The 23,750-nt window shown below is 43.1% G+C and overlaps 1 protein-coding gene across 1 annotated transcript; it reads right to left on the minus strand.

Moving 5' to 3' along the window:
- Positions 1-767: 767 nt before the first annotated feature.
- On the minus strand, positions 768-21,534 carry ZBTB2 (zinc finger and BTB domain containing 2). Its single transcript, XM_089694282.1, has 3 exons — positions 21,147-21,534; positions 7,334-7,522; positions 768-4,022 (listed from the first exon to the last, which is right to left on the minus strand). Exons 2-3 carry the CDS (start codon positions 7,504-7,506, stop codon positions 2,654-2,656), a joined length of 1,542 nt encoding a protein of 513 aa, XP_089550408.1. The 5' UTR covers positions 7,507-7,522; positions 21,147-21,534; the 3' UTR covers positions 768-2,653.
- Positions 21,535-23,750: the final 2,216 nt, after the last annotated feature.

Below are 23,750 nucleotides of genomic sequence, written 5' to 3' on the forward strand. Positions count from 1 at the left end.
GGCCTGTGCCATGAAGAACACAGCCCGACATTTGCTGATCGCTCATTCATAAAACTGAAATCTCACGAAGAATGGCAGCGCCAATCTCCAGAGCGGCCCTGGCTGTCAGAGACCAGAGCATGCCATCACAAATCTATCTTCTTCCTAGCTGCCTGGTCAAAGTGGAAAGGGAACTTGTCTGCTGCTTACAAACGAAGAGACAGATTTCAGCAAAACCGAGTGCTGTATGCACTTATTCCCCTAGTTAAAGTAAAAAAATGTATAGCTTAATCTTTAGACTCCATGCAAACTAGCATTTTTTTTTAAGCTCCTAGAAGCTATTATCAGCATATTTTTTTCTGCTCCTAGAAGCTAAATAGTGTTAACCTATGTGTCCATGCACACTACTTTAGGCTATTAGAATTTTTTGAGCTTCAGCGTCTAGGAGCAGACAAAAAAATAAAATTGTATTTGCAGGGTTTTTTTTGGAATGTTTTTCCAGCAGAAAAAAAAAGCTAAATGCTCCTAAAACACTTATCAGCTTATTTCTAGTTTTTTATTTTCCTCTACATGTCCTGTAAAAATGCAAAGAAAATGCCAACGCTCCTAAACACTTCTAAACGTTACTAAAAAATGCTATTACCAGCGTTTTTTTATCCAGTGTTGCATGCTAGTTTGCATGAAGCCTTAAAGTGTTTCACAATACTGCTTAGGCTACTTTTCATTTCTGAATATCCATAGCTGTGAATAAGACAGTAAAAAAAAAATATTAAATAAATGACAGAATATTACTTTTTGAAAAAGGTTGCTTTATTTTGAAGAAAATAAAAGTTTATATGTGTCAACAGGTATCAACCGACAGGCTAACTCAAGCAACTATTCTAGAGCCTCTGCTTGAAAGCCTTGTTCAATATAAAGGTGTCATGGCAAATAATTTTAATGTTAAAAATAAATCTAGGCGCATATGAAATAACCTGCAAATAAAATAAAAGGGCACTGTAGCTGTGCAGAGCGAAACATAAAACACTGAAATTTGGAACCGAAATAAAGAAATGATCACTCTTGCATTTAAGCTTTGGAAACCCTTGCAAAATTCTTTTTCATTCACACCAACTACATAATGAAAACTAATTGCAGAATGGTGTTTTTTCATCTATCCCTAAGAACAATATAAATTTCTATGTACTAATGAACTGGGGATTTTATTTTACATAATAAAAAGATATTTAGAAATGGGAAATCCCCCACTATGCACAGATAACATAGGGGCTAAAATCCAAATTCAGTGTAGGTTTACGGTCATCATTAGCAAAAAAGTATATCTAGGTAATCAATAAGGCACAGCAGGTTATCATGTGCATGTTAAAATGTATTCCAAAACAACTGGAAACATACACTTTGGGGGCATTAACACTGAGATTACCTGGGAACTAAGCAGTGCTTCCTCCTCCACAATGACAGATCAATCACTACATTAGTTTAGCTAGGAAGTCTGTGAGGGAATAAAAGCCTGCTATCCAATTATGAGCACATTTCTACATGTAGCAGTTTTCAGAGTCAAACAAACCACCCACAAAATAGGGTAGTGTGTTCCCCTATTTACCCCCATGCTAAACAAAGGTAGTCATTTTCAACCTAGCATAGCATGTAGCAGTAAGCAACAAAACAAAAAAAAAAATGCATGCAGCATTTAAACACGGCAGACTACAAATTAAATAAAAAACATTTTTAATTAATTTGTGCCTTAACAAAAAATTTTTAAAATCCTGTTGCTTCGTCTACCAAATATATGCTTTTATTTCCAAATAAAACTACAGACTTTTTTTATGGGGATCTAAGAATTGGTATAATGGCTGAATGCCCTAGAAATACATATCCATACTGATCATCACGGACAATTCTTGGCAAGGTAGTGCAACTGTATCAGGGGAGATTTGGAGATGTTACTCTATCAACAACCGATCTGAATACATCCAGTGTCTGTACTACACATACACTGGCAACACAATGACTCCACTTATATATCAAATAGAGCAGCATAGATTATTATGTGGCAGATATAGCAAAACTAAAAAGACAAAACTTATTTCTATGGATTTGATTAATCCTGATCAGTGAAATAAATATGCCATTTTGTATTACCATTGATCATCTGCTGATCTATGTGCTGTCAGCCCCTTCCTTCCTGTTTTAAAGGACATGGAGTATGAGGAAAATAAAATTCATATATTAAACATGGTAAGTATTTATATTTATTTAAACTTCTCTTACCCAAAATCCTTGTTCCCCCAATATTCACAGATACACTTCAAAACATTTATCATCTAAAAAAAAAAAAAAAGCTTAGATTTATCTATTAAATTTCAGTAGTTCTACTGACATCAGGGAGGCCATTACATTGTTCCAGTTTCCTTTGGACGAACAAAAACAAATCATATAAAGAAAAGAAAAGAAAAAAAAAAAATCATAAATGCCTAATACAACCCATGAAAAAGATTTTGGTCTTGTACACCAAAAACTGTTCCTCAGGGTTCTGCATATGATCTCGAAACTAAAAAAAAAAAGCAGTAAGGTAAAAAGGGATGGAGGAGATAGAAATGACAAATTCTCTAGGTTAAAAAAATGTACACAGTAGGAAATTATATATATTTATATATGTACACAACCAGCAAAGCTAATCAAGCACAGGCTCTTGCTCTTTTTTAATAGTTGCTAGCATAGAGTTCTCAGTGTCTGCTGGTTCTGAGTCCCCACTACTTAACAAGATTGACTTTCCTTCGTCTTCAAGAGCAAAGACATCTGAGTTTTGGCCTTGGCACGTATGTTTTACCACCTCATTAGGCGTGGAGAACGTTTTGTCGCACAAGTTGCACTTGTAACGTTTATTTGTTTGAACGAGCATGTTGTCTAACTGACTGCTTTCATCAAACGAACACAGCTCCAGAGTCTGCTTGTCGACCACCGTGTAGGTGTCAGAACTCTTTAGGCATACGTGTCTAGCAGCTTGGTTGGCCCTGCAGAAACTCTTGTCACAGGTGCTACACTTGAATGGCTTGCCCGTGTGGATGTACATGTGCTCTCTCCAATGGCTTTTCTGAATAAACTTACGCCCACAGATAGTGCACTCATACTTTCTACGTTTCACTTCTCTTTCTTGGTCGGCTTGCTCTAAGTTATCTATATCTGCAATATCGGACGGTGGCGGCGTCTCAGCCTGCTGCTGACCATCTATTATCGGCGAGTCTGAGATCGGAGCCATATCACTGTCACTTATCATGCCAGTCTCTGTTGTCTCCATGGATTCCTTTCCTATCTCTGACCCATTATTACAGAAAGAAGGAGAGACACTGGCCTCAGTCTGCCCAGCAGTGGCGCTAAATGGCATTCCTGTGTGAAGCTGAAGATGTTCACGCAAACTGCTCCTCAAGTTAAAACGGCGACCACACAAGTGACAGGCATAATATTTGGGAAAGCTTCCATTCCTCTTCATGATGCTTGGCTTGACATGAGCAATTGTGAGGGATGTATTTTGCTCCTCGCTTGGCGATTCCTCCATGCTATTTTCTTCCAGTGCAGAAGGAGCAGGAACAGATGAGGTGGGCTCTGGAGACAATGGAGCATGCACTGGCTCAGAGAAAGTTAAATTTGTCCGGTTTGCTGCTGGCAATGAAGACGGGAGTTGATTTAACTGTACATTGTCTGATGTTGTTTCCTGGTTCACCCTCGAAGACTGTGGTCGATTTTCTCGTGTAGTCTTCTCAGCTGCAGTTGTAACTTTTGTTGGTTGTCTGATCTGATGATCTGCAATCTGGATACCATAGAGAGAAGATGCAAGAGGGAAAACCTGATCTGCATGAGAAAATCCACCATGACTTGCAAGGCTGGCCTCTTGTATTAAAGGAAAGGCATGCAAAAACTTTATGCCTTGCTCAAGGCGCACAGGATCAATAAGCTGAGGGGCCATTTTTCCAGTATACATCAAGTGTAAAAGATAGCTGAAGATATCCGGTTGGATGTCCGTTGATTTTAAACGTACGCATTCACTGCAGGAGAAATAAAAAACTATCAGAAAAAGGTCTTCCAGACATCAAAAATATACTGCACAATACATGTCTATGTTTCTGATACATATTAACACACTAGTAGTTTAAGCGGTTTGCTATAACTGGGAAAATACTGCCTAAATGCCTAGAACATCATTGATGTAAAATAACCAAAAGGGCAGTGCAAAAAAGGGATATAATTTACACAAAAATCATTTGAAAACTCCAGCTTTGCTTACTTCCCCCACCTACCTTCCAAGTCTACTAGGTGAATTGCAAAAAACTTAGTGAACTGTAATTCATATTCCCACCACCTTCAGTTCTGGAGGGATTACAAACACACCTTACTCCCTATGGACTGGTGAAATTTCTCAAAATGAGAGGTTCTGCGGGAGGAAGAACTCAGTACAGAACTTACCAGTCACTTGTGCTTTTCTCTGAATGATATTCTGCTAGGCAGGAAAATGAAGGAGATGGTTTTAATAAGGCTCTGCAGAAATGTACAGTATCGGTTAGATACATTTTACTGCAACAAGCAGCTCTTTTTTTTATAGCTTTTGTTCAGCTGGCAAAACATTTGGCAAGAGAACTTGCCAAGTTCTCTCTTCCTTTACAGTACACTCTGTGGTGGCACAATATGGGGCTTTTGGTGCCAAATTAAAAAAAAAAAAAATAAAACAAAAAAAAAATGTGTGATTCACAAGTTGTCCTGACCACAGAAAAATTACACCTCCTATCACCTGAACCCTAAACCTAAACTAAAATATTTAGCACCCACCTTCACTTGACTTAAAATCAACCATTCTAAATTCAATGCCTTGAAATTCACACTGGTCTCTTGTGGCCGAAAGGCTCCATTACCGTTTGCAAAACGGATTAAATATAATAGACCTACACAACACAAACACCAACAACCACATCTACAAGCAGTCTAATTCTAGACCTTCTACAATTAGCAGTCTAGACCTGGTACAGTGCACCCAGCATCAGTACATTAGAAAACTGGCACTATGTTTAAGTGACCTGCAACTAACTGTGTATGGTGTAAACAAGCTCTCAATGTAAAAGGAGTTTTTACATGCTGTATCAATGCATTTGCAGGAATAATGAATACCCTATTTGCACCATTATGTTACTTTTATGTGCATAAAAACAAAACAAAAAAAACAAAACAAAATAGAATGTACGTGAACACACCGGAATGCATGTAAAAATACTAAATACCACTAAATTAAAAATACTAAATACTACTAAATGTACTTGCAAAACCACACATTGAACACGGGGATTGTGCTGTGAATGAGATCTTAAAGTCTATGTCCAACAAAACATTTTTTGGATCAAGTGTGAAGACCTATGTTTTTTTTTTTTTTTACTGCTATCCGGGGCTCTGTTAGAGAGCTTTTCTCTCCCTTACACTCTGGTCACATCAAAGCAGATTTTGAAATTGTGAGACTTACAGTGAAGTCGCACGATTTCAAAATCGGGTGACCTGCCGATTTCATTGCGATTTGCAAGACATCTGACACAGATGTCTATGCAAATCGCAACAAAAGTAGTGCATGTACTACTTTAGAAATCGGTTCGGCTCCAACTAAGTCGGGACCGCACCGATATGATCGATCTAATAGAGGACAATAGGGTGCAGCTTGGCATGCGATTTGCAAGTCGCCTGGCATGCAAATCACATGCCAAGTCGCACCCGATGTGACCGGGGGCTGTCACTGTGGCAATAGTTTCCCCAGACAGGGAGGGAGATAAAATCTGCAGCAAGTACACAAAAAAGCTGACAGATTCCAGTCCGCCCCGTGTCAGCAAAACAAAAAGCTTTTTACTTCTGTCCGCGTTGCTGTTGGAGATTTTGCTCATTTCCTGTCTGGTGAACTGAATGAGGAGAAATATCTCTAATAAATATATACAAATATAAGTAAAACTGGACAGCAGTTTTAATCCATAGGCTAGGTACACAAGGGTGGAAACATGGCAAAAAAGAGTCGGTTCCCCAGGAACCAGTCAACTTTCGGCCCATGTGTACAGCTATCTGTTCTACAGAAGCCGATCCCACAACAAACTTCTGTCGAATGGGTATGCTGGAAACTCAGCATCTGACCCGCATCCAATCAGCACTGGCAGCGTTCAGTGTGTTCTGGCAGGCTGGGGACAGTCCACTTGTCAAAACACAAAGGCACAGCGGGAGAGATCACCACACCATCATTGCTTGAGTTAGTACAGTGATCTGTTTTTTTATTTTGTTCTGCCTGCTGGGTTGAATGAAAAAAAAAAAAAAAAAAACCTCTAGCATGTATCCAGCCTCACCAACTTTTTCTAGCCATAAAAAAATATGGTTAGCACACTTTAAAATGGAACTAAACTCTCTCAATCAACATTAACTGTTTGTATTCCTTATGCTGTTACCGTAAGCCCTGGTTCACACTATTGCAGCTCTGCGAGCTGTGTAATCACGGGGATGGCAGCCTATTCATTTGAATGGACTGCTGTTCCTGTGTTTCATGCAGGCAAAAGGTCCCTTCATCATTTTTTAAATGTAGCATATGGGAAATCACATGGTGCTTTTGAACCATTTGATTTCCCTACAGTTCCCGCACCCAAAAATGTGATGCATTTTTAGATGCATGGGGGTGCCATACGTTTTTATAGAGTAGCATGTGTTGGCTGCGGCTGAAGGAATCTAAACCTAAGGCTGCGGGTGAAGGAACCTAAATAGATAGGAAGGTATATTATATTAACTTGTTTTAAACATTTGTTTTACATTGTTTCAGTTTCTTCCGGGTTTCTAGCCTAGGCCAAAATGATGTCATACATAGCAGGAGCCTTCATGGAAATTTTTCTTTTAGTTGGTGGAGGAGCTTTCTCAACTAAGCACAACCTCTTGCCTGCATGCCTGAATTAAGGGCAGATGGATTCCAAGAAGTAAATGCTATATTAATCCTTTGCCCTTACTCAAGATGACCACGGCTAGAAATGCTAGTGAGTTTTTCAAAATCATTTCTCAGCTAAATAAAGTATGGAGAAATGGATGAATGGGCAAGTTTGCTTTTTAATATTCAAAATAAATTAGGAGTTCAGTTTGTGGTGCTCAGATACAGTCAAGTTCTGCTTTAAGCTACAGCTCAAGCCCAGATTAAATGTACAACCATTCCTGAGCAGTTTAATCCTAGAGACCTTTTGTTCTAGTACATTGCTTTCTTCACTTTATAAAACTTTTAGAAGGTGGTGGTGTAGAGGGCAGAAGATTTTTCAACTAGTACAGAAAGGTACCATTGTATTTAACCAATATCAAGACATATTACCTTGTCTGGTGAACAAAGAGCATCTTGAAATAGTTGGAAAATGATGCAAGGACCGACTTGTGTGCCTTAAAGTAAACATCCCCAATGGCTACTGTGCAGTCGCAGAGAAAACCAAATTCTCTCTGGGCATTTAGCTGTTGCAGAAGTATAAGTCCATGATTGGCCAAATCCATCTTGCTTCAATGGAGCCTGAAAACAAAGTACAAGAAAGGTTCTATTTACATAAGTGGTAAAATGACTTGTTTTGTCCACCTCTTTAGTGATTAAAGAGATTTAAAACCTTTGCTTCCCTGCAACATAAGGCAAAGTATATTAGGATCTGTTGGCTCATTTCTTCTACTTCTCAATTTCAACAACGTAGCCCTGAAAAGCCCGTTTGGCATTGAGCACTTACAGGAGGGTCGAATTCCTGCGTCCTACACCACATGCTGGTTCCTTCCTCTGACCTCTATATCAATGCAGGACTTAGCAGTGACATAGGAGTTGGAGGAAGGAAAGACGGTGACATGGTCAGACACCTCCAGAAGCATCAGATGCCAAAGAGTCTAAGACAGCAGTGTTGAAACGGAGGATAGAAAAGAGAAATAGGCTGCCTAAACAAAGAGAATTCTCTGTTGCCTACTGCAGGTTTTAACATCTACGACATGAGAGTCTTTATATATTAACAAACACACACAGAACATGACCTCAACGCTTACTACAAACTGTATTGTGATAAAGTATAACTAAACGGCAACATTTTTTTTTAGTTTTGGATAGAGTGGAGAGGGATTATAACCATTGTCTGGTTTTTTATTTCTGTCTGTGCCCCTATTAGGGAGATTCATCATTTATATTTGTCCTGTTTACCATCATCATTGAAAATGACAGTAAAAGAAAATCCCAAATTTGGGTTGTCACAAAGTAATAGAGGGGAAATTAATTCTGGGATTCACTTAATTTGCATGGATTTCCTCTGACTTCCTGCTTGGGACAGGAAGTGAAGGCAAATCTCCAAAATGAGACACAGATGTCAAAAATCTGACTGGGGTTATAACCGTACCGTACTCTATCCTAAATGAAAGAAAAAAAAAAGTTTTGCCTAATTCTACTTTAGTTACAATTTTTTGTAGCTTAAAAAATTAGTGTTTTTGTAGAACAACAAAAACCATGCGAAACTTTAAATAAGAGATTTAACAGTAAAAACAATTACTAATTTATCTATATAGTGTTATATAAAAATATTCCCCCCAAATCAGCCAGACATGAGACCATGAGCAGTACTCTAGTCTCAATGTCAGCAGTATCCATAGTACAGGCTGAAATCTGAAGAAATCTGGGGAAAAAATTGATTTTTCCATACAAGTGGGGCTGTGCCTGCACTACAAGGGTTAAATGTTTGTTTTTGTCTAGGGGCTCTGAAAGTAAAGGTATACTTACCTAATCCGCCAATCCTCTGTGAGCAAGACAGTTCCCCACCACTCCTGTACCCTCCCCACACACTAGCGGTCTTGTGAATGGGCTGTTCCTGACACCACGACTCCCACAGACTGGCTCCAGACATGAGGACGGTGGGAGAGTACGTTTTTCCGGAGGATCGGAGGACAGGGTAAGTACAGCTAATCCTTGAGCCCCTAGGCAAAACTAGCAATTAACCCACTGCATGGGAAAAAAAAAAAAAAAACAAACTAGGGATGCATCGAAATTTCGGCCACCGAAATCTCGGCTGAGAATAGCCCTATCGGCATTTTGCCAATAGGAAAAAGTTAGCCGATCAGGAGACTATGTGTACAGCCGATGTGAGGAGTGGGGGGGTGGGTTAGGGGACATCTGAGAAAGGCAGGAGAGGAGCACTGTACATAGTGACTGGCTGTCAGTATCTGTCAGTGCCGGTTTTTAAATGTAATTACCGTTTTTTTTTTTCTTCACTGTAGCTCACAGAATTAGCTGTCACTTTCCCCAAAGTTGAAAGAAACAATATTTCCTTTTAGTTTTTTTCCCCCATAAAATAAATAGTTTCCTTTAGCTCCAGGGAAAGTGACAGCTAATTCTGTGAGCTAACAGTGAAGAGAAAAAAAAATGTCGGCAATTGCATTTAAAAATCGTCACGGACATATAGTGACAGCCAGTGAGGGAGCCTCTCTGTATACACTGCTCCTCTCCTGCCCCCTCCTTGCACACACTGCCCCCCACCCCCTCCCCCCTACAAAGAGGACCTGTCACTCATATGCTATCACATAGGGGACTATTGGTCCCCTATGTGATAGCAATAAAATCATAAGTTTTAAAAAAAAAAATATTTACATGAAAGTAGAAAAAAATTAAAAGAAAAAAAAAAAAGAAACTGGAGCCTCCCCACCCCCACGTACGCAGACATTTCAGTTTGGTTTTCGGCCACATGCATTCTGAATTTGTGGAATCAGTTTCGGCTCCAGAATTTTCATTTTGGTGCACCACTACAAAAAAAACATTTTCACCGGAGTTCTGCTTTCAGTGACTGGGGGCTGTGCAGCCACCCCGATGATATCTACACACAGCAGAGAAGCCATACATTAACACTTTAACAAGCCAATGCTATGAGCTCGCTCTGATGCTTTGCCAAGATGTAGACTTTGCATTGATGGCTTACAAAATATCCAAATACAAGTAGGCACATTCACAAAAAGCTGCATTCTCAGGCAATTATTTATCCTTATATAGAAAGACAAATTCATACACGATACATATCCATATAGATCAATAAATATGTACGCAAGCTACAAAAGGGCAGCGGCTGAAAGCATAATATCTTTCTGAGGACCTCTTTAAAGCTGAATTCCAGGAAACCTGAAAACTCTCCCTTGCAGTGGGGCTGTCCCTGCATTACAAGGGTTAACTGCTCATTTAGTCTAGGGCAGGGTGGGCAACTGTGGCCCTCCAGCTGTTGTAGAACTACAAGTCCCATGAGGCATTGCAAAACTGACAGCTACAAGCATGACTCCCAAAGGCAGAGGCATGATGGGACTTGTAGTTCACCAACAGCTAGCGGGCCACAGTTGCACACCCCTGGTCTAGGGGAAAGGTAAAAGCAATTATCCTTCCTCCACTCTCCTAGCATCCAACGCTCACCTACAGTCCCTGGAGTGGACCGTCCCTCAGCATCCTTCCATCCAATACAGGACTATGGACCTTGCATCAGTTTTTATGTCATCAGGACTCTGGACCACCAGAGCACGGGGAAGAAGAGGGCATGGGGACAGGTATAACAGTGCAGAAGAGCCTGCATGAGCAGAGGGTAGGGCAAATCTATTTTTGCGTTCCCTAGACCTAACTGTGCAGTTAACCCTTGAAATGCGGGCACAGCCCCTTTCTCATTGATTTTCCCAGAAGTCTGCACTAAGATAAAGGTCAGATCTTAGGCATCCTCTGCAACAGGAATTATAGGTTTGGTAAGATACTCTCTAAATGTTAATTACTTCTAAAGGAATGCAGACTGCAACCTTTCAGAATCCTACAACTGCATCAGCTGATTAGATAAAAGACAAACACACCAGACTTCTAAGGAGATACTAGAATATACAGCTTTTTCTTAAGAACAAAAACAGGTAGGACTCTATTACAAATTTTGTTAACATTTTTGCAATGAACATCAGGGATGTGCAATTCTTTTTTTTTTTTCCTTTAGCCCTGCTGTTGACAAGCAGCAGGGCTCACCTGTCAAGTGGAAGCATTGCTTCCACACAGCCCACAGTGCCAGCCTCTCTCCCCAGCCAGCTTTATGTCTCGGGCTCAACTTGCCCATCTGCGGGCCCAGGACTGGGTCAGTGGGTGCCGCGGGATGTGGCGGAGGAGAGGGATGAGATTGGACACATGCGCTCCCCTCCCCTTCTTGTCCTGACTAGAAATGATGTGACGTCACTTCCGGGTCCCCGTTTGGCAGATTCCTGGTCACAGAGGCCGGGAAAGAATGTAATGCGGTGCGATATGCACTGCATAACATTCAGGGGAGCACAGGGGAGATATCCAGGGTCTTTCACCAAAAATATCATCACATAAGTTAAGTAAAAAAAATGTTTTTTTTAAAATGAAGTTACACCCAAGCATATAAGACCCCACATATGTATGCACGCACGCACGCACACACACACAGACATAAAAGCACACGCTGGGTTGCCTACACATGAAAACATTGATTGCGAAACACGTTACATATCGCCGCGCATGCCAGAATGAGAGCAATAATTCTATCACCAGACCTCCTTCTTTAAGCTAAACCAATGACCTATAAGGGGCTTTAAAAGCACAACCTGTAAAAAATATAGGGTTCTAAAGTTTGTTGCCGTTTCAGGAGTGCATGCAAATTTACATAGTTACATAGTTAGTCAGGCTGAAAAAAAACAAAAGTCAATCCAGTTCAACCATAGAAAAAAAAGTTATAATCCTATACCCACAGTTGATCCAGAGGAAGGCAAACAAAAAAAAACCCAGCAAAGCATGATCCAATTTGCTCCTGCTGGGAAAAAAAATTCCTTCCCGATACCCCGAGAGGCAATCGGATATTACCTGCATTTAAGGTTTGACATGTTGCATATCCATTTACTCGATGCAACCTCGTCATTTATTTTTTTTACAAAAAATTGGATAATTTATTGATTTTTGTGCCCTAAAATTAACTTATTATTATTACTTATAACTTACTTATTATTTTTTTCTGAAACTTTGGGTTTCCTAGACCTTTGTGATAATATTGTGCGACATAAAAAATTGGAACTACCACTATTTTATTCTCTAGAATTTCTGATTTCAGAAAATATATAATGTTGGGGGTTTATGCAATCTTCAGGCCTAAATGATTTTTTAAACGTGTGCAAAAAATGCAAAACCGGCTCTGGCAGCGAAAGGGATAAAGAATAAGCCTGACACTCTCCTTTCCTCATTACACTGCAAGGTCTCTCCTCTCCCTGCTAGTCCCCGGCTGCGGTGCTGGAGACAGGCAGGGAGGGGAGGAGAGGATAAACAGCACAATGTTACAAATAATAAAATCTTTAAATCACCATAAAGCCCTTTTTGTTTTTAAAAGCCCCAGACATTACTTAAAGCAGATTTAACCGTCTCCCGCCTGCCATATAGTGTAATTACGGGCGCAAGGCTGTTCTCTCATTCTGGAGGACGTCATCCCATTCTAACCGCGCATGCACGGCTCCCTTGAACACAGCGGATCACCGATCAATGGAAAGAGCCGAAGATGTCGGCTCGGTCATGTGATCAGCTGTGTCCAATCACAGCTGATCGCATGTAAATAGGGAAATGCAGTTATCGGCATTTCTCTCCTCACGAGCTGTCACGCTGACAGCTCGAGAGGAGAGCAGAGCCGGTAATCGGAATCCCTCAGAGAGGACATGTGCACTGATCATTCAAAGTGTGACCGTGCTGAAAGCTGGAAATTGGCCTGGGCAGGAAGGGGGTATAAGTGCCCAGTAGGCTAGTGGTTAAATACGGTTTTGGTTAAAATGTATGGTTTTTTTATCAGGACAAGTAGATTGTCATGAGGGACAAGTAGACTGGGACACCGATTTAGTCCCTGGACAAGTAGTTTTTCCAAATATTTCCACACCCCTGTACATACTGTAGCCCCTCCCTCCAACAGTGGAGTAACCGTTTATAAAATGGGTCTAGGCAAACCCTAAAATATCAGATTTGGGGACCTCTCTCTATGCTCTTCATACTGATCTGTAATTCCATTTACATCAATTATGTTTCTAACGACTTACTACATGATGACTGTTTTATAGACATAACACAACGATGTTCTAGTTCTAGCAACCAGTCTTTTGCAGTTTGCTACAAAACATCTACAATATTATAACCTACTATACAAGATGCAATAACTGCTTGTTAACAGTTTTTTTTTGTTTGTAATTATTCATATTACTGCAAGTTATAGGCATAGTCTCAGGCACTGGAAAGCTTAAGCATAGGTCTCTGAAACAATCATGTACATTTTTAAGTTCTTCTAAAATGATAAAACATACCTGTCATGCTTCGACTCCTATATTCAAACCTTAAATCGCCCTACCCACAGTTTTACTCCAATCTTTTACAGCAGAATTTATGAAATTAGCCACTTCCCTACCAGTAACTACAAGCAGGACAACACTGACCCTACTGAAGCACAGGGGCAGCCTTCCATATTCCTGACCCTCTCCTTTACCATAAGGCAGTTCACCTCATTAGGACAGCTAACTGTTTCAAGCATTCCTCCCATAAACAATTGATTTCACTTCAACAGGAATTCTTCATCTTTCCTCCCTAAGTCTTGCAATGGATAATCTTAAACATTATCCCTCCCTGTCTAAACACCCAACCATTGGGCCTATTGTAGCAGTAGCAGCCAAGTACTTTCCAGAACCCCACATCTCCTCAACCCCCTAACCCCACTTATTGGGCACCCAGAATTTCTACTGTGCCTACCAGACCCTGTCTTCCATCAAAGGCTTACAGAACACAAGTTTAGAGCCACACAATTTGCAAGGGCGATTACTTGGACCCCATCCATGCATCCTCACACAATGCTGTGATTTTGGGGGAAACTACAGATTTCCCAACCACCCCTCCCTCATGTAGTCTGAATAAATTCAACATTTTTTGCCAGAAACCTGGCATGCTTAGAGGAACTCAATCTTAAATGACAATTCTCGAAAAAAGCCTCGATCTCCCTCCCCTACTTCTGTATTTTGAAAGGGGAACAAGAACTGAATATGTCCTTTACCCCAGCACCATCTATTTTGCTCACAAGGCCTCAATAGCCAACAGGTACCAAGAAACCAACTATACATTTATAACCAAATGGTATCAGACACCCACAGCTTTTCACAAGATATTCCCTTCAATCTCAAGTACTTGCTGACTGTGCCAAAAAGAAGGGTCAATGCGAAATGTATTCTGGTCATACCCCAAAAATGAACCCTTCTGGTTCACAGTTACAAGATCATGCACAGCCTGACTGGATGCTCCCTCTGAGGAAATCCCATAGTCCCACTTTTTCAAACTCTTTGCTCATTCACTTACTCAATGTAAGCATGGCAAGTACACCTCCGCTCTGGAAGAACTCTTCTCCAACAACTGTGCAATGATTCCTGAGAACACCACAATAACCAAGGAGGATACACAGCCTCTCTGAAGGGCCAGGGTAATAAATTAAAGCACTGCCGGACACTGACATCTCCGGGTGTCAATCGCCACTGTTATTGGCTGGGCTGAGATGACATCTCTCCAGCGCATGCTTGGAAGTTCCCTCAGGTTCTGCACTGCCGATTGTGTGCAGTTAACTGTGCTTGCAGAGTAGCTTACCACCCCAGTCACATCAAAGCTGATTTTGAAATCGTGCGACTTACAGTGAAGTTGCACGATTTCAAAATCGGGTGACCTGCCGATTTCAGTTGTGATTTGCAAGACATCTGACATGCAAATCGCAACAAAAGTAGTGCATATACTTTATTATTATTATTATACAGTATTTACATAGCGCTAAAAGGTTTGCTCAGCGCTGTACATTATTGTGGGGGACAGAACATGAGACAATACAGTAAAAAAACAAAACAAGAGGGGTTCAAGGGCCCTGCTCTTTCGAGCTTACAATCTAGGAGGGAGGGGATAGTGGTACAGGAGGAAGTGGCTGTGGGGCATGGAGAGGTAGGAGGAGTGGAGGAGATTGGCTGTTAGGTGAGGGCAGGGTAGGCTTCCCTGAAGAGATGGGTTTTCAGGGTGCGCCTAAAGGTGAGGAGGGTAGGTGACAGTCTGATGGATTGGGGTAGTGAGTTCCAGAGGATGGGGGAAGTCCTGGAGAAGTCCTGCAGTCGGGCATGGGAGGAGGAGACCAGGGAGCTAGAAAGTAGGAGGTCTTGTGAGGAACGAAGATTACGGGTAGGGTGGTATTTGGGTATCAGGTCGGTGAGGTAGTTTGGGGCAGTATTATGAATGGCTTTGTATGTCTGTGTTAGTAGTTTGAATTTAATGCGTTGGGCAATCGGGAGCCAGTGGAGGGAATGACAGAGGGAGGTGGCAGAAGCAGAGCGGTTGGTAAGGTGGATGAGTCTGGCCGCTGAGTTCAGGATAGACTGAAGCGGGGATAGTCTGTGATGAGGTAGGCCGGTGAGAAGGGAGTTGCAGTAGTCCAGACGTGAGATAATAAGGGAGTGAACGAGTTGTTTAGTAGTGCCTGGGGTTAGGAACGAACGTATTTTGGAGATGTTGAGGAGGTGCAGCCTGCATGAGTTTGCCAATGATTGGACATGGGGTTGGAAGGACAGGTCTGAGTCTAGAGCAGTAATGGGCAAACTACGGCCCGGTGGACCTTTTAATCCGGCCCGCGGAGCGTGGCAAACATTGGCTGTCAGGATGTGTGTAGGCGGGTCAGCGTGACGAGCGTGAGGGGAGCTAGGCTCCTCTCACAGTCCGCCCTGAAGACCGGAACGGAGCGGGAACACGACGAGAGGAACGCGCGGAGCAAAGGTAAGTGAATTGACACAGGGGGGACTTGGCTTACTACTTGGGGGGGAATAGTACTGTGGGGGAGGAAATACTATATGAGGGATGAATTAATATGGGGGATGAATTACTATATGGGGGATGAATTACTATGCTTACTATGGGGGAATATTACTATACTTACTATGGATGACACATACACATCATTCATCTACTCTTGGTCCGGCCCCCGGGTCCAATATATGAACCCATTGCGGCCCTCAAGTCAAAAAGTTTGCCCACCCCTGGTCTAGAGTGACACCTAGGACTTTGGCTTGCGGGATGGGACTGATGATGGCGTTGTTGGTCGTGATGGAGAGGGTGGGGGGAAAATCAGGAGCTCAGTTTTGGAAAGGTTCAATTTGAGGAAATGGAGCGACATCCAGTCTGATATGTCGTTCAGTAGGTGGGTGATACGGGCGGAGACTGAAAGGGTGAGGCGAGGGGTGGAGAGGTAAATTTGCGTGTCATCGGCGTAGAGGTGATAGTTGAAGCCATGGGAGTGTATCAGTTTGCCGAGGGAAGAGGTGTAGATGGAGAAGAGAAGGGGCCCGAGGACAGAGCCTTGGAGGACCCCAACAGAGAGGGGGAGATGGTAGCGTTCTAGGTAACGCTGAAGGAGCATTGGGATAGATAGGAGGAGAGCCAGGAGGGAGCGGAGTCTTTGATGCCGAGGGAGTGTAGTTTATTAAGGAGGAGGGGGTGGTCGATTGTGTCAAAGGCCGCGGAAAGATCGAGGAGTAAGAGGACTGAGTAGTGGCCATTAGCTTTGGTGGTTAGCAGGTCATTAGTGATTTTGAGTAGGGCGGTTTCGGTGGAGTGTAGGGGACGGAAGCCAGAAATTGCTTTAGAAATTGTTGCAGCTCCGACCAAGTTGGAACTGCACCGATATGACCGCTCTAATAGTGGGCAGAATGCCCACTACAGAATGCCCACTACAGTCCCGCTAAAAGCCACCGATCGCCGCCATTACTAATATATATAATTCCAGTACATGTATTGGGATTTTTTTTTTTTTTTTTTAAAGCAAAGATGTAACAGAATATATTTATGCCTAAATTTATGAAGAACTTTGATTTTTTAAAAAAATTTTTTACTGAATATGTTTTATAGCAAAAAGTCAAAAATATTGGGTTTTTTCAAAATTGTCGGTCTTTTTTTTTTTGTTTATAGCGCAAAAAAATAGGAAAAAACGCAGAGGTGATCAAATACCACCAAAAGAAAGCTCTATTTGTGGGGAGGGGAAAAAAAAGGACAAACTTATGTACAACGTTGTATGACCGCACAATTGTCAGTTAAAGTAATGCAACGCCATTTCACAAAAAATGGCCTGGTCAGGAAGGGGGTAAATCCTCTGGAGGGCAAGTGGTTAAACAAATCCTACATAAGTTGTACCTGTTTATCTGCAGTCTTTTCTACATCTGTTCAAAGTCCAGAATTTATACAGCTTAACTGAGAGTTTAGAAAAAAGGGGGCAGAGAGCTGAAGTTACAGTCTGCAGAGCTCTGCAGTCCACAGACTGGGCCGATCCCCAGCCACTTGCTGGGAATTCAGATTTTTAAAATACCTGCCTTCTGAAGAATCCCTTTATTGTCCTCCTGGAGCAGCTGAAATCTAGCATCTACTCCTCGCCCTACCACCAGCATACAGCTGCTACAGGAGGAAAATCCAGGGGATCGGTTTCAGTAAACGCGGGCGCCGTGCCATTACAATTAATGGCACCCGCCTGCGGGTATCAAATTCCTCAGTGTGAGTGATGAGGCTGCAGGTATTTTTGCAGATCCCACACAGATGTGAACCAAGTCTAATGTGAATTTAGGAGCAGCAGTGTGCATGAGGCCTAAGTGCTGACTCACACGTGTGGTGCAGATTGAAGCTCCGGTCTCACAGCTAATTGATACAGTTGTTGTTCAGATCAGGTTTATAGCAGGGTCAAGATTTTATTCTGTTCACAAACGATATGTGCGTTTTAGGAACAGTTCCCATAGAAGTCAATAGCCTATAATCCACACCTGAACCAGACTGCACTGCTCAGAAATCGTGCAGGACTCTTTTTCAATTCGCACTGCCAGTGCACCGGGCATACACTATATTGCCAAAAGTATTGGGAAGCCTGCCTTTACAGGCACATGAACTTTAATGGCATCCCAGTCTTAGTCCGTAGGGTTCAATATTGAGTTGGCCCACCCTTTGCAGCTATAACAGCTTCAACTCTTCTGGGAAGGCTGTCCACAAGGTTTAGGAGTGTGTCTATGGGAATGTTTGACCATTCTTCCAGAAGTGCATTTGTGAGGTCTGGCACCGATGTCAGACGAGAAGGCCTGGCTCACAGTCTCCGCTCTAATTCATCCCAAAGGTGTTCTATCAGGTTGAGGTTAGGACTTAGTGCAGGCCAGTCAAGTTCCTCCACCCCAAACTTGTTCATCCATATCATTATGGACCTTGCTTTGTGCACTTGTGTGCAGTCATGTTGGAACATCCCCAGACTGCTCCCACAAAGTTGAGGGCATGAAATTGTCCAAAATGTCTTGGTATGCTGATGCCTTAAGAGTTCCCTTCACTGAAACTAAGGGGCCAAGCCCAACCTTTGAAGAACAGTAATCACCAAACTTTACACTAGGCACAATGCAGTCAGGCAAGTACTGTTCTCCTGGCAACCACCAAACCCAGACACGCCCATCAGATTGCCAGAGAAGCATGATTCCTCACTCCAGAAAACACATCTCCACTACTCTACAGTCCAGTGTCCACGTGCTTTACACCACTGCATCCGACGCTTTGAATTGCACATAGAGATGTAAGGATTGGATGCAGCTGCTTGGCCAGAAACCCATTCCATGAAGCTTTTGATGCACTGTTGCACGCAGAGATTGGAGGTCTTTAGCTACTGACTCTGCAGTTGGCGACTTCTGCGCTTCAGCATGCACTAACCCCACTCTGTCATTTTATGTGGCCTAACACTTCATGGCTGAGTTGCTTCCACTTTGTTATAATACCACTAACAGTTGGCCGTGGAATGTCTAGTAGCAAGGAAATTTTATGGATTTATTGCACAGGTGGCAACTTATCACGGTGCCACATGATTAAGCACGAGATCGTGTTAACACGTTAACAGGTCCTGTATTCATGTCCTGGTGGTTTGTGTGTCCTATGGATCAATAATTATACACTATATTCATCTATCCTCTGGTGTGCATCTGACCCTTCTTCCTATTGTATCACGTCCCACTCTTGAATTCACTGAGCTCCTGAAAGCAACCCATTCTTTCACAAATGTTTGTAGAAGCCATCTGCATGCCTAGGTGCTTGATGTTATACACCTGTGGCCATGGAGATGATTGGAACACCTGAATCCAATGATTTGGAGGGGTGTCCCAATACTTTTGGCAATATAGGTGTCCGTTTATGACACAAAGAATAGCTGCGATTCAGAGGATCGCAGCTATTCTCTGGTCATTCAGTTTATGACACTCAGGAGATCAGCGGAGAACATGTTGAGCCCTTCACTGGCGATCTGTGTTTTTCCTCCAGATTCTCCAGCCCAGAGCTGGAGAATCGGAGGGACCGCAAACTAAGCAACGATAATTTACCTCTGCTTAGTAAAACTGCTCTTTTACTGTAATCTCATGAGATTATAGTAAAATCAGTAGTTTTCCAGCGTTTGTAGACTGTTCTCCCTTCGTTTGGAAAACTGATCTACACTGCTTCATAAACTGCATTCACAGGAGACCTGTGTTCTCCGAGAATGCTGGAGAACTGAGCAGCGATCTATTACCGCTGGTTCATAAACGGACATCATAATGTATGTGAACATAGGAAGCAATGTTATTTCGCATATCATGTGGTTCAAATTGCATCCAGTCCGCATATATGTGAACCATCACTAAATGTCCTCTTTGTTGCATAGTTGGTGCGGTAAAGCTACTTTCACACTGATCTGTAGCAAAAATGTGCCAAAAACACATACCAGGACATAAAACAGTGCCAAAAATACAATGTGTGTTTTTACTGCGTTTTCCTTTGATTCCAAAGGGGAGGTGCAATTTTTGTGTTGGTTTTTTACATTGAAGATTCAACAAGCAGGATTTAAAAAAAAAAATGCACCAGACCTAAAATGGACCAGTATGAAACGTTCCATAGGAATACACGGTCATTTTTCTTCCACTTTTGTAATGTAAAAGTGGACAAAAAAAAATGGATCAGTAAAAAAACAACACACACCTCCACATGGAAATGAATAGAAATTGCATTAAAACTAATCATAAACACACGTACAGTTGCATTTTGAGTCACATGTCTATTTTTCCCAGGTGCAGAATGCACTGTAAAAACACATGTGTTTCTGTAATGAAGCCATGTGAGAGCAGCCATGGGAAGCTAGGTCACATTGATCGCCCTGTGCTCCTGAAAACATGCTTAATATAAAAAAAAAAAAACAGGTCTGAACTTTGGCGTTGAAACAGAAAGCTGGCAGCTGATTGGTTGGCAGACACATCAGTGTCAGTAAATTCCCTCTTCAAAGATCACCTAGCACACTGAACTGCAGGGCCTGGTACACACAACACCTCACCCACGTGCACACACTGATGGCACCGCCCATTGTTAGAGCCATCCAGCGGCGTCGGCTCTGCTAAGCACGTTTTGGGCCCCTTTGACCTACTGCCACTGTAGAGCCTCCACTCCAACCATTCTTCCCCACCCCCACAGACACACAGCCGAGCCCCCTGGCGGCCCAGCCCCACGCCGCCTGTAGAGTCTCCGGACGTCCCCGGCCGGATACAGAGCCGTGTGATTCTGGGGCCGGGGAGGGGGGCGGAGCCGGCGGGCGCTGCCACTTCCGCGCAGCTGTGAGGGGGAGGAGAGCTGTGTGTGTATGGGGGAGGGGAAGAACCTAACGAACAAAGATGGCTCCGGCTCGCGCTGTCGCCTAAGCGGTGGAGGAGAGGCGGGGTGTGGAGGGAGGAGGGGGACGAGCTGGCGCGCACACACATGGCGGCAGAAAAGGGGGGGCGGGGAGGGCCATGGCCGCCGTCCTCGGCCTTCCTTTGTCCCCGTAGCCCGTTCCGTGCCCCGTAGTACACCACAGCGGCGTAGAAGGCGGCGGAGAGCCCTCAGCACACGTCCGCCGTACATAGAGCAGTCTCCGCCGGCACGGTGCAGTCACGGTCCGGCATGCCAGGCCCCGTCTTTCCCTCCTCAGTGTCCCCCATTAACCTCCTCTCCCTAGTGGGAAGCCCTGGTCTCCGGACACACGTCCCCATTCCCACGCGGCCCCAATAAAAGAGCGTGCACGTGGTGCCGGCCAGACCGCCCGATAAAGTCTCCTCACCTCAGCCGTACGTATCGTTAATGGCCACGCAGAGCTCCTCCGCCGCCGCCGCCTCCTCCGTCTCGTCTTCCTCTCGGAGAGGAGGGCTGGAACAGAGCGACCAGAAAAAAAAACTGTCGGTGCTTTCCTGTCCGGTTACGTTAAGGTCACATGACCGGCAGCGGGGGGGCAGTCGTGCAGTGAAGCTTGCAATGCTCTCCCGCCGGGAGTATGAGGAGGCGAGAGTCGCCTTCCCCTCCCCCTCTTCCTCCTCCTCTGTGTCTCGTTTTTTTTTTTCCTCCCTGCGCCCAGAACACGGCCCCGCCACCTCCACCGCCGCCATGTCGGTCTCCTCCCGCCGGAGCCGCTCGTGTCAGGGAGAGCCGAGCCCCGCGCGCTCCTCTTCGTGCTGTTTTCTGTATTGGCCTGTCACAGACTTTCATGGTTGAATGTGGCCAACCACAACAAGGGTCACGTCAAAAAAATAATTGTGGAATAATAAAGACGACCAATACGAAAATCGCATGCATCTCACAACACACGTTCTCAGTACATTGCACCGAGGCTTCTCACACATCAGTCACATCCTTGGCCTGTGCCTAGCACAGCACTACATCCAGTCAGCAGCCTCGTCTACACACAGGACTCTGAATGGATGAGGAAGGCACATAGACGTGTGCTGCTCTACAACTGGGGCCACACAAAGTTTAAAGTGTATGGAAAGCCCGGGCCCCGTTCACAGCCCAGCCCTTTGATACACATTTTCACAAGCGCGACAATGCGCAATAAGGCCTCCTGCACATGTGGCGGCAAAAATGCCACTTTTAAGGCCTTAGACACACTAGGCATTTGCTCAGCTTTTCGAAACGCCTTTCTCCTGGTAGAAGAGCAGCGTCAAAATCGTGCCTAAAGCTGTGTTTTTACTAATGCGTTTAACCACTTCCATATCGGGCGCTTTCACCCCCTTCCTGCCCAGGTGATTTTCAGCGCTGTCACACTGCGAATGATCATTGAGCGGTCATGCAACACCACCCATATGACATTTTTATCATTTGTTTCCCACATATAGAGCTTTTTATTATGTATTTATTTCAGGTACTTGTATAGCGCCATCAATTTATGCAGCACTTTACATATATATTATACATTCACATCAGTCCCTAACCCTCAAGCGGTGTACAATCTAAGGTCCCTAACTCACATTCATACATACACATACTAGGGCCAATTTAGACAGGAGCCAATTCACCTACCAGCATGTCTTTGGAATGTGGGAGGAAACCGGAGTACCTGGAGGAAACCCGCACAGGGAGAACATGCAAACTCCAGGCAGGTGGTGCCGTGGCTTGGATTTGAACCAATGACCCTAGTACTTTCTTTTGGTGGTAGTTGATCACCACTGAGGATTATTTTTATTTTTCTGCTTAACCACTTTAAGTCCGGACACTTTCACCCCCTTCCTGTCCATGACAATTTTCAGCTTTCAGTGCTCTCACACTTTGACAATTGCGCGGTCATGCAACACTGTACCCATATGACTTTTTTCTGCATTTTTTTTGAGACAGATAAAACTTTATTTTGGTGGTATTTATACACCACTGGGATTTTTTTTTTGCTATATAAATGAAAATGTCCAAACATTTCGAAAAAAAGTGTTTTTCTTTTAAAAGTTTGCAGATAAATAATCTTTCTTCATAAATCTTGGCCAAAATGTATTCAGTTATCTTTTTAGTAAAATAAAAATAACCCAAATTAGTTTATAACCAAAAATTATAATTTAAAAAAAACATTTTTTAAATTTTTTTTAAATTAATATTTATGTTTTTTTTGCTTTTTTAAACATACTGTCGCCCTAGCAGTACAGTGTCACCATATTATTATTATACAGGATTTATATAGCGCCAACAGTTTGCACAGCGCTTTACAATATAACTGGAGACAATACAGCAACAATCAATACAGTTCAATACAAGAGGGTTAGGAGGGCCCTGCTCCTTGGAGCTTACAATCTAGGAGGGAGGGGCTAGTGGTACAAAAGGTAGTAACTGTGGGGGATGGACTGGTTGGAAGAGTAGAAGATTCCATTATTAGCTGAGGGCAGGATAGGCTTCCCTAAAGAGATAGGTTTTCAGAAATCGCCTAAAAGTGAGCAGAATAGGCGATAGTCTGATAAATTGGGGTACAGAGTTCCAGAGGATGGGGGAAGTCCTGGAGAAGAGCATGGGGGGAGGAGACAAGGGAGCTAGAGAGTAGGAGGTCTTGCGAGGAGCGGAGAGTACGGTTTGGGTGATATTTAGAGACAAGATTAGTGATGTAATTTGGGGCAGAGTTATAAATGGCTTTATACATTATTATTAATGTTTTGAATTTTATCCGTTGGGCAACGGGAAGCCAATGGAGGGATTGGCAGATACAGAACGGTTAGTAAGGTGGATGAGTCTGGCAGCAGCATTCATGATAGAATGAAGAGGGCATAGCCTGCGATTAGGTAGGCCCATGAGGAGGGAGTTACAATAGTCAAGGCGAGATATAACAAGGGAGTGAATAAGTTGCTTAGTGGTTTCCGTGGTTAGGAACGGGCGTATCTTGGAGATGTTGTGGAAGTGAAGCCTACAAGATTTGGAC

This window comes from Staurois parvus, unplaced genomic scaffold (assembly GCF_062004578.1).
Source record: "Staurois parvus isolate SC_StPar_1 unplaced genomic scaffold, SC_StPar_1.0 ptg000657l, whole genome shotgun sequence".
In the NCBI taxonomy this organism is placed as follows: domain Eukaryota; kingdom Metazoa; phylum Chordata; class Amphibia; order Anura; family Ranidae; genus Staurois; species Staurois parvus.

What these genes read in the sequence shown, in the direction of transcription:
- ZBTB2 (XM_089694282.1), bottom strand. Translation starts at nt 7,506, where the DNA reads ATGGATTTGGCCAATCATGGACTTATACTTCTGCAACAGCTAAATGCC. An exon ending in CTCTTTGTTCACCAGACAAG is followed by an intron (nt 4,023 to 7,333) that starts GTAATATGTCTT and finishes TTTCTCCTGCAG; the next exon opens with TGAATGCGTACGTTTAAAAT.